Genomic DNA, 11,972 nt, shown 5'->3' on the forward strand with positions numbered 1-11,972 from the left:
TGATTTCCCTCCTAGGCAATCATGAAGATCTCCTAGGGTGGCTCTCCTAGGGTGGCTAATGGTGAGATTGAGTGATGTGAGGTTTGCTTTATGGAAAGTCAAATCTCACATCCCAATGCGAAATGACCACTTCACGAACACGAGCGTACACATGCCCGATTATTATCAGCCAATACTCGATTGGGTATTATAAATCGCCCGATCCTAATATCTGATTAGAATTTCGGATTTCGGCATTCCGAGTGAAAAATATTTAGAAACTAGGTATGGGTGTATTCAGGATCTATATTGACTTGAGATGAAATTACGAAGCCAACGGTGCGATCAGAATTTGATTCCGAGTTACGGAACTCAAAAATCACGTTTTGAGCCGTACCGGGTGGATTCCGGCCCCAACAGTGGTTCAGAACCGACTGTCTCAGAAAATTACCAAAATTTACCACAAAATAGGAAATAAAATTACAAGACTAAAACTCAACTAGAGTTTCGTCTAATTCTTTACCGAAAATTCCCAGAAATTCATTTTCGAATATATAATAAATAAAAATATTAATAAAATCTTATAATTCAAAATTGTAAAATTCGCGGTGTTATACCCAACACAATTTCTTTTTGTGAAGAAGATCTTGCTCATGACCTTGGCTATAGGTTTTGATGAAAACACCAATATCACAAAAGAAGTAAAAGGATGAAGACCTTGAAGACTTAGAAGAATGCTCAACACATGATCAAGATTTATTAGCCTTTTAAGATATGTACTTCTATCTTAAAGTCTTTCACTTTAAGTAGCACCAAATGTTCATAGGAAACCTTTTTGAAATATTATTTAAATCTGGTTTAAAATGAACTTAAAATTTCAAAAAGCTGAGCAACAAGTTACTCAAACCGAGTAATGAATTACTATGATAGAGTAACAAATTACCCAAACTGAGTAACATGTTACCAAACAAAATAAACTCGGAGTAACTGACTACTCATTAGAGTAATCAATTACTCATTGAGACAAAAGCTTCTGGTAATCGATTACTCACTTAGTAATCAATTACAAAGAGTTGTTACATCAGTTTTTCAAATTCAAACTGAAACAACTTCTCCCAAAATGAATAGATGCTTCTCTAATCGACTTCTACCTTCATGTATGGATACGATGACTGGTTGGAAGGCTATTTAAATGCACTTAACATTCAGATTCATTACACAACTTTCGTACAACAATCACTTAATATTTTCTACACTTTTGCAAGCAACTTGATTGAAACTTTATGAAATTCTGAAAGATTGCTTTTCAAGTGTTACTTCCAACTTTTTTATGCTAAAACACTTGAGCATTTCTGTTATATTTTAGTGACTGACTTATAAGGACCGTGAGTTCAAATTGTTATACACATGTACCAATTCTAAACTTAGAAACAATTTCTCCAAGCTGTATCAATTTTATATATAATTTCACCATAGGACGTGGTGAAAGAGTGTTTTAGAAGTGGTATGCTTCTAAAAGTGAGATTGAAGTGAGTATAATGAGAGACAACTTGTATCACTTTTTGACTCATCTAATATCGCTTAGCAATTTTCTAACACAGCACTAATTGTTTGACACTCACCTTATGTTAATTTATGATAGCAACCACTACCTTAAGGGAGAACATGGATCTTCTATTTACATAGGATCTCTCTACGTCTCTCCCCAATGGAATAACACTAAATAATATAAAAATATTACTTTAAATTTTTTATTTTTTTTTTAATAAAATGATATATTTTGATTGGTATGAGACATCATTAAGGACATTAATAAGGATAGAAGATCTTCGGATAAGAATTCTCTGTCCCAAAAGATCATGTCCTCATGTCTCTAATCAATAGCATTTCCCAAAATAATATAAAATGTTAATTTATGTCTTTTATAATTTATTTCCAATTAAGTAACTCATTTTGATTGGTTTGGTATACCATTCGGAATATCAATGGGTACCGGGAGATCTTCTTCCCATGATCTTCAATCTTTAAGGAATACATGTGTTTTAGTTTTTGTCTACATTCTACATGATACCATATAACATATATCATTTCATATTTGTGCTGTATTCATCGATTAAATAAACAATGCATGGGTATTCTAAGAGAATTTTTATACGTTTTACTTTTATTAATGATTAACACATGAATGCCTAATAATTGATATCATGTAAAAAAAACTTACTCATTGTTACATAGACTATTTTCTCATTGTTAAATCAGGAGTGTACGTGTATATAGTATCAATCAAACAAGTGTAATCACCAAACTAAGAAGCATTGATCTATGTTCCACTTCCACCATGGATCTTCAAAGCCTCTACTATACAATCTTTTTCTCCCTTTTCATTTTTATGTACATGACACATAAACTAGTTACAAAGACAAACGTCTCAACTCTAAAATTACCACCTGGGCCATGGAAACTACCTATCATAGGAAACATACATAATCTAGTTGGCTCACTTCCCCATCATAGGTTAAGAGATTTATCAGCAAAATATGGTCCCTTGATGCATCTAATGCTTGGAGAGGTGTCTACCATCGTGGTTTCATCCCCAGATTATGCTAAGGAAGTGTTGAAAACCCATGATCTTATCTTTGCATCAAGGCCTCCAATACTAGCAACAAACATACTAGGTTATGATTCTCAGGGCTTGGCTTTGGCACCTTATGGTGATTATTGGAGACAACTAAGGAAGATTTGTGCAATGGAACTTTTAAGCTCAAAACGTGTCCAATCTTTTCAACCCATTAGAGGAGAAGAACTCGCTAAACTCATCAAACTTATTGATTCAAAAGAAGGATCACTCATAAATCTAAGCAAAGAAGTGACTTCAACATTATCTACAATCGTTTCAAGGACAGCATTTAGCAGGAAATGCAAGAACCATCAAGAATTCATTTCAGTGATTAAAGAAGCCACAGAAGTTGCTGGAGGATTTGACTTGGGAGATTTGTACCCTTCTGCTAAATGGCTTCAACATATCTCTGGGATGAAGCCAAAGCTTGAGAAGCTCCACCATCAAGCTGATCAGATAATGCAAAATATTATCAATGAACATAGAGAGGTAATGTCAAGAACCGTAGAAGGCCAACATGAAGAAGCAGAAGAAGATCTCATAGATGTGCTCTTGAAATTCAAGGATGCTAATAACTTAACCGATGATCAGATTAAGGCTGTGATCCTGGTAAGCATATATTTGCATATTCCAAAAATTATACACTTCTAAATTGTTAGAGCAAATAGGAAGTACGTGATTATGTCGTTAAATAATAAAATATTAATCTCACGGGAACTTAAAAATTCTTTTAATTGTTGTAACAATTAATTTATACTTAACTCAAAGAGAAAGAGTTCTTAGGATAAGGGTTACCGCCTTTACACTTGCAAATCATTGTTTTGCTCATTTTCATTAACTTTAAGTTATGAGGGTGAACTGCTCTTTCATATGTGTCATCATCTCTTGAGCTCCGACACGTGTACTCAATTGAAGTCGCACTTACTCTTGTGGTATGTTATCAATCGAATTATTTACTTGGATCTTTCTATACAATTGTTTTATAGCAACCCAAGGTGAAATCTAGAAACCCACGAGAATCCTAAGACTACTCTCGTGAATTAGGATTCTAATTTAAATAACTGAATGGTCGGATAGTTGGGTTCACCTCTCGGTCCTTCCCCAATTTTATCTAAGAGGTGCAATTTGTTGGTCAGATAACTCATACGAATAAAACTCGGTTTAATAATTCAAACCACAATACTCCATGAAATAGAAGCAAAAACAAATGTTTAGTAGATGTAAAAGGGCATAGCCCCAATCCTATAAACAAAAGGAATTACTCACTCATGATGGAGAAGAAAATAGCAAATTCTAAATTAGATAACTGTAATATAAAATCTTCCTCAATCCTTAATGGAGTACCCTCATTTATCCTGATTACAAAAGATTGGGCTAAGCCGAACAAAACAAATCTAAAAAATAGGAATAGAATCTCCCATCCATGGCCATGGGTATCGGACACGGCCAGGTCGTGGATTGTGGCTCCTTGACTTCAAGTTGTTTCTCTTTGATCCAGGCTCCAATGGGACTACTTTTGGCCCTTCAATTGGTCTTTGCATAACCTTAACACTGAATTTCATCTTCTTATACCCAATCTCTATTCTTTTTGGCCTCAATCCTTCCAACCTGCATAACATAGTCAAAAACACCCGCTCAACCCGAACAAAGAGAAATAAAAGCTAAAAATAATCTTAAAGTCTTAATTATGTCCTAAAATGCAAGTTAAATGCAATGCAAAAAAGACATAATTTCACATTCATCAAATTCCCTTAAGCTTATCTCTTACTTGTCATCAAGTATTATGTTTAACTTTCACAATCATGTATGAATGACGATATAAAAATCATGACTCAAAATAACCAGCAATCTCATGATAGTTTTAAAACAATCCAAACAAAAATATAATCGTAAACAAATTTAATTCAAGATAAGTATTTGAGTCATAATAACTGCATGAATTATGATCACTCTTCTCTCATCACTCTCATGTGTTTAAAGGTCATAATATTTTGCTCAAAAAAATCATCAAAGTAAATTACCATAAATCATCACTGACTTTATTTGAATGAATGCAAAAATCAAGAGATCTTTAAATGATTGTATTAGGGTCAAGGTGAATGATTTAAGGTGGATAGATAAAGAAATTGTAATTCAAATGGCTTACAATTGTTTCCCAAAATACTTAAACTTTTTAGACATCTGATTGAAGCATTGAGATTGTCTTAATAGGTCTTACTTTCTCATATGATCCATTTTTTATCAACCCATCTTTTTTCAAATCTTTCTCTTTTAGTGTATTTTGTATTTCCTTTTCACTTTTTTCTTTCTTATCTTCTCTCTTTTCTGATTAATTCTTATGATTTTCTAAAAGAGAAATGCTGAAAAATATTCTTTTTTCACCTTTTTTATACATTCTTTCATTACACATGGTTTTTTACCTTTTCCTTTGCTTCAACCAAACATCACAATTTACCTCAAAACCCTCATTCGAATAGCTATGAAAAATTAGTAAATTTCAAGCTCTATAATAGGCAACTAATGGGCTTTCAATGGTTATAGCAAGTGGTTCAAGGTAAAAAAAAATCATAATTGCTTATATCATTTTAATGCATATAAAAAGACTTCAATCTTGAAACGGTCACAAATCAAGTTCTAGAATGTACAATTATAAAAAATTATGTACTCATGAAAGAAAGAGGGTTTTCATGTAATTGTCAATTCAAATCAGAACCTTTATTGTGTTTGACTCAAGTTTCTCACATTTGGTATAGTCAGCAATAATTATGAAACAAGAACTTTTATTAAATCAAATTTAATTCACAATTTTCAAATCTATTGTCTTTCATGTAATTATTTTTTCACGAGATTTTTCAAAAGAGTCACAGATCAACAATCATCATTCATGAATACTTTTTTATTTAAAGTAGAGAGACAACAAACAAAACAAAGCAGTAGAAAGATGAGATATGAAACTTATGCCATATGCATGATAATATAAATATTCAACCTAAATTTTTTTTAAATCTATATGGTATGTATGATATGAATGAACTATCTAAACGCAAAACCCCCTCGACCTTAAAAATTTACATTGTCTCCAATGTAAAAATCTATACAAGAAGATAAAGAAAAAGAAAACTTACAGACTAGGTAGGAAATGTCTATGGCTTATGTACTAATTATAAGTGGTCGGCTTCATTGAGTGTAGTGAAAGTACCTACAAAAGAAGAGAAAAAAGTCACAAATGGCCTATAGGTCCAAGATGGACCAGGTGCAAATAAGGGGCAGCTAATAAGTGTGGTCGTGTTAGCACTTTTCCTTATAAATTTTTAATTTTTTTCTAGAGTTTATGATTTTTTCTGTGACTAACACTATATATCCCCTACAAAGGCTTCAAACTTAGGGAGGTACTAAAATCGATACTAACACTAAACTAAAAAAAGTACATTCAGTGTGGGTTGCCTCCCACGAAGCGCTCGTTTAAAGGGAGTGTTTTTACTTTCAATCATTTCAAGGACAGCCTTTAGCAGAAAATGCAAGAACCATCAAGAATTCATTTCAGTGATTAGAGAAGCCATAGAAGTTGCTGGAGGGTTTGACTTTGGAGATTTGTACCCTTCGGCCAAAGCTTGAGAAGCTCCACCAACAAACTGATCAGATACTGCAAAACATTATCAATGAGCATAGAGAGGTTAAGTCAAGAACCATAGAAGGCCAACATGAAGAAGCAGAAGAAGATCTATTAGATGTGCTCTTGAAATTCAAGAATACTAATAACTTAACTGATGATCAAATTAAGGCTGTGATTCTGGTATGCATACAGTTACATATTCCAAAATAACTATACACTTTTAACTCCCAGAAGGCTAAACAAGTACATTATTATTAAGTGTTGATAACTTATGAAATGTGTTATATAAATTCTGGAAGACAAATAGATTGTTATTAGAAGTGTCCATTTGTAGTAAGAATCTATTTACACTCTGTATAGAACAACTTATAACTCAAAATTATATTTCAACATAATAAGAAGTAAAAACATTTTGGAATATTATAACATTGTGGTTGTGGTGATCATCCAACTGTATCACACATCAACTCTTTTTAACTGTTTAGTCTTAGTTAAATTATAACGTATATTCAGATGTTTTTGTATAAAATTTATTTGGAATACGTCAAATATCATATATGATAAAAGTGTGTTACTAAAACTTAGAAGAAATTTTATTGGAGAAATATAAGGTCAAAAATGTTGTATGAGGTTGAATATTGGACAATAAAACATTAATAAAGAGTAAACTCAATTTCAGAGAGATGAGAATGTCATGTTGAATGAGTACATACACTTGACAAGATATGATTAAGAATGAATGCATTATGTAGAAAGTTTGAGTAATATCTAATGTAGAAAAGTTGGTAGAATCATATTTTAGATGTTTGGGGCATGTATAGATTAAACCATAAGAAGCTCATGTAAGAAGAGCATATTAAATACATGTTAGTCTAATTTCTAGAGGCAGAGGAAGGGCAAAAAAGCATAGACGGAATGATTATATGAAAGATTTAGAGATCAATGTTTTATTAAGGAACATGATTTATAACAGAGCATTATAACATTGTTCAATTCGTGTATCCAACCACACTTACGACAAATTTGGTTGTTGTTGATCTCACAATTTCTTTGCAGGATATCTTTGGTGGTGGATTCGAGACATCAGCTACCACTGTAGTCTGGACAATGGCAGAGATTATTAGAAACCCAAGAGTAATGTGGAAGACACAAGTTGAGGTAAGAGAGGTATTTGATAAAGAAGGAAAATCCAATAAAAGCATTTTGGAGAAACTCGAATATTTGAAATCAGTTGTGAAAGAAACATTGAGACTACACCCTCCTGGCACTCTTTTGGTTCCAAGAGAATGCAAACAAGCTTGTGAGATCAAAGGGTATAATATACCTTTTAAAAGCAAGATCATAATTCATGCTTTGACAATTGGAAGAAATCCAAAATATTGGACTGATCCTGAGAGGTTCACCACTAGTTCTTTTGACTACAAAGAAACAAATTTTGAATACATTCCATTTGGTGCTGGTAGAAGAATGTGCCCAGGCATAACATTTGGTTTGATCGATGTTGAGCTTCCACTTGCATTACTGTTGTATCATTTTGATTGGAAACTTCCCATTGGAATGAAAAATGAAGAGTTTGACATGACTGAGACGTTTGGTTCAGTAGTTACTCGAAAAGATGATTTATACTTGATTCCCACTATTTATCATCCTTAGCTATTGCACAAGCTTTAAAATCAGAAGAAACAAACATGTGGTCAATTAAGTTGATCTAAAAGTAATCATGTATTTATATTGTTAACTGAAATTTTCACTTTTCTTTTCATGTTATGATTTCTTATCAATATCTTGAAGTAATGTGCGCGCGGATGCTCACCTTATTCTTAATAAATCTTGAAGTTTTCCTTGATATCATGGTCCAAGATCTGCTACCTTTTATTATACTTATGAAATACATAAAATGATAGAATTAATGTGTTCTTTGACATCCTGGTCTAACAATAACATTTTGTACTAGCACATGTTTATCTGGAGGCGAATATTGTGTTTCTGATAGCCATATTTGTATATAGATTACAGAAACAATTTTTTTCTTAATATTCATATAAAATTAGTAACTATATTTACACATATTTTGGAAACAAAGAACAAATTATTGATACATCAAAATTATTCGAAGAGCTAGCTATTATTAGTTAAGAATTTGAAAACAAACACACGGTGTGATTTTGTAAAGTTTTGAGGATGACCAAAAGAGTTATTACCAGGGTTATTTCTTCTTGCTCTTAATAGACAGACTTTAGTTGCAGATTGTGGATCCTAGTTCAATGATAATCGGTGTTGGAATATTCAGTGGAGAAGGTCATTGTTTGAGAGGGAGGAAATTAAATGATTGTCAATAATTTTATGATTTAATTCTTCATCATTCTTGCAAAAGGGAAACCTTAGACAATTGGAAATGGAGTTTTGATGCTTCAAGGAGCTATGTGGTCAAAATGACATACTTGGCTCAACTAGATACAAGCAGGTCAGAGTTAAGAGGCAATCTTAAGAAGTGTTAGATTACATGTGCTTCTTTAAAGGTTTGTTGTTATATTTGGAAAGTCTTAGAGCTAGATTTGTTAGAGATTTTCTTATGATCAGTGAAATATCAATCCTAGGATCTTAAATCTCATGATTCAAACACATAATATAAAACAAGGATACAAAGTCATACATAAGTCTATGTTTTCTAATTTACTATTTTGATATACCTTTTGAGAGAGTTTTGGTATGATGACCTTCTTCAACCAAATCCTTAATTCCATTTGGGACCTTCGTTTTTCTCTGATGAGGAGATGTGAAAACTATTTGTGATTTGGTGTGTTGGGAACCATAACCATTCCTTAAGTGTTAACTGATCCCTTATTAGACAACTGTTTGGGTATCCACTCATTAAGTTCATATCCGTTATCAATATTATTCTTTTAGGTTGTCATTAATTAGACAACTTATTTTGTAACCCAAAAATAAACATCCAAAATAATTGTATTAAATATATGATGTCCACCTTAATTAGAAATTATGAATTTCTAACAATCTCCCACTTGGGCTTCATATTTTTCCTAGAATAATTATATCACTTATTCTTTAGGCGTGCATCTGTATGTTATTTATATTTAAACTTCTCCTTAATACAATCTGGTCCATCTTATATATCAACTACGGAACTACCGCGACCTTTTTCACATTCAAATATGACTCTACCACGATGATGACCATATTAATATACTTAATGACATAAATCAAATATGGATGAGTGACATGAAAATTTCATGCAATGTGATCTCAAACATGTCTATTTCCAATTGGCCATTCTTTATTTTTTAGTGAGATCAATCCAAAGTCTTTAATTGCAACACGATAATTATAATTCACACGTTCAAAATAGAACAATAAACCATCAACTTTATTATGCATAAAATTATATATAACGTCCAAAGTATATCATAAAACATATAGACTCCCAATGAACTAAGACATCCTAAGAAGCAACACTCATATGAGCAATATGCTCATGAAAGACTTTATGTACCAAACTCTTTGTCAATGGATCAACTAGCATAAAATTTGTCCCTATATGTTCTATGGAAATTTGTCTATTTTGAACACTTTCTTTAACAACCAGAAACTTGATGTCAATAAATTTTGACTTTATAGTACTCCTATTATTATTGGAGTAGAGAACCATTGACTTACTATCACAATGAATTATCAATGTTCTTTTAGTACCATCAACCACATATAAGCAAGTGACAAAATTTCTACAACCATATGTCGGTCTGATGCTTCAAAACAAACCATGAACTCTGCAACCATGGTTGAAGGACTTTTGAGTATATGTTTAGCAAACTTTTAAGACATAGCACCTTCAGTTAAGATAAACACATATCCAGAGGTAGAGTGTATATTGTCTAGACACCCAAAAATGGAGTTAGAGTACTCAACTAAATTCTCAGACCTCCGATAAGTGAGCATGTACTCCTTTGTTCTCTTTAAGTAACACACAACACGTTTAACTGTCTTCCATTGATGCATTACAAGATTGCTCAAATATCATTTCAAAACTCTCACGACAAATGTTATGTCGCGACGCTTACAAACTTGAGCATACGTTAGACTACCCATTGTAGACGCATAAGGAATCTTTTGCATCTCATATCTTTCAATGTCATTTTTGGGGCACTGTTCGAGACGAAACTTGTCTATGTTAGCTATAAGGGTATCTCTGGTTTACTGTCTTTCATGCCAAATCTATCTAGGACTTTATCTATATAGCTTTCTTGTGACAACCTTTTGATACCTTGAGAGCAATCTCTTAGTATCTGAATACCTAATACAAAAGAAGCTTCCCCAAGATCTTTCATTTCAAAATTCTTCATTAGAAATATCTTGGTCTCATGCAATAGTCCCATATCACTGCTCGCAAGCAGTATATCATTCACTTATAATACGAGGAATATAAATTTACTCCCACTGAATCTTTGGTACACAAAGTTATCAACTTTATTTGCCTCAAAACTATACGAGGTAATAACTTGATGAAACTTGTGATTCCATTGACGAGAAGCTTGTTTAAGGCCATAGATGGATTTCTTTAATTTGCATACCATTGACTTTGAGCCAATTGACACAAAGTTTTCTAGTTGTAACATGTATATCGTTTCTTTAATGTCACCATTTAGGAACACAGTCTTAACATCCATATGATGTAGACCCCAAAATAAATAGCCGATATAATTGTATTAAATATATGATGTCCACCTTAATTAGAAATTATGAATTTCTAACAATCTCCCACTTGGGCTTCATATTTTTCCTAGAATAATTATATCACTTATTCTTTAGGCGTGCATCTGTATGTTATTTATATTTAAACTTCTCCTTAATACAATCTGGTCCATCTTATATATCAACTACGGAACTACCGCGACCTTTTTCACATTCAAATATGACTCTACCACGATGATGACCATATTAATATACTTAATGACATAAATCAAATATGGATGAGTGACATGAAAATTTCATGCAATGTGATCTCAAACATGTCTATTTCCAATTGGCCATTCTTTATTTTTTAGTGAGATCAATCCAAAGTCTTTAATTGCAACACGATAATTATAATTCACACGTTCAAAATAGAACAATAAACCATCAACTTTATTATGCATAAAATTATATATAACGTCCAAAGTATATCATAAAACATATAGACTCCCAATGAACTAAGACATCCTAAGAAGCAACACTCATATGAGCAATATGCTCATGAAAGACTTTATGTACCAAACTCTTTGTCAATGGATCAACTAGCATAAAATTTGTCCCTATATGTTCTATGGAAATTTGTCTATTTTGAACACTTTCATTAACAACCAGAAACTTGATGTCAATAAATTTTGACTTTATAGTACTCCTATTATTATTGGAGTAGAGAACCATTGACTTACTATCACAATGAATTATCAATGTTCTTTTAGTACCATCAACCACATATAAGCAAGTGACAAAATTTCTACAACCATATGTCGGTCTGATGCTTCAAAACAAACCATGAACTCTGCAACCATGGTTGAAGGACTTTTGAGTATATGTTTAGCAAACTTTTAAGACATAGCACCTTCAGTTAAGATAAACACATATCCAGAGGTAGAGTGTATATTGTCTAGACACCCAAAAATGGAGTTAGAGTACTCAACTAAATTCTCAGACCTCCGATAAGTGAGCATGTACTCCTTTGTTCTCTTTAAGTAACACACAACACGTTTAACTGTCTTCCATTGA

General features: G+C 32.4%; 2 protein-coding genes across 3 annotated transcripts in view; one reads left to right on the forward strand and one right to left on the reverse strand.

The window, feature by feature from the left end:
* The window catches only part of LOC109334213 (DEAD-box ATP-dependent RNA helicase 28), an 87,278-nt gene extending 82,001 nt beyond the window's left edge, over positions 1-5,277 (reverse strand). Inside the window, exons 1-2 of the mRNA XM_019569850.1 lie at positions 5,266-5,277; positions 1,587-1,594 (exon numbers count right to left, since the gene is read on the reverse strand). The gene's annotated coding sequence lies outside the window, so the exon portion shown is untranslated. The remainder of the gene's footprint in view (positions 1-1,586; positions 1,595-5,265) is intronic.
* Positions 2,221-7,908, forward strand: LOC109334217 (cytochrome P450 71D9-like). Of its 2 annotated transcripts, XM_019569853.1 has the most exons (3): positions 2,221-3,062; positions 6,247-6,389; positions 7,266-7,908. In XM_019569853.1, exons 1-3 carry the CDS (start codon positions 2,318-2,320, stop codon positions 7,860-7,862), a joined length of 1,485 nt encoding a protein of 494 aa, XP_019425398.1. In that variant the 5' UTR covers positions 2,221-2,317; the 3' UTR covers positions 7,863-7,908. The 2 variants fall into 2 exon arrangements, with proteins under 2 accessions (XP_019425398.1, XP_019425399.1); XM_019569854.1 differs by lacking the exon at positions 6,247-6,389 and having other exon boundaries at positions 2,221-3,205.

This window comes from Lupinus angustifolius, chromosome LG19, assembly GCF_001865875.1.
Source record: "Lupinus angustifolius cultivar Tanjil chromosome LG19, LupAngTanjil_v1.0, whole genome shotgun sequence".
NCBI classification, from domain to species: domain Eukaryota; kingdom Viridiplantae; phylum Streptophyta; class Magnoliopsida; order Fabales; family Fabaceae; genus Lupinus; species Lupinus angustifolius.

Bases quoted from the DNA above. Each gene is read 5' to 3' on its own strand.
- LOC109334217 (XM_019569854.1), top strand. From the start codon at position 2,318: ATGGATCTTCAAAGCCTCTACTATACAATCTTTTTCTCCCTTTTCATT. The intron at 3,206-7,265 runs GTAAGCATATAT...ATTTCTTTGCAG, and splicing joins AGATTAAGGCTGTGATCCTG to GATATCTTTGGTGGTGGATT.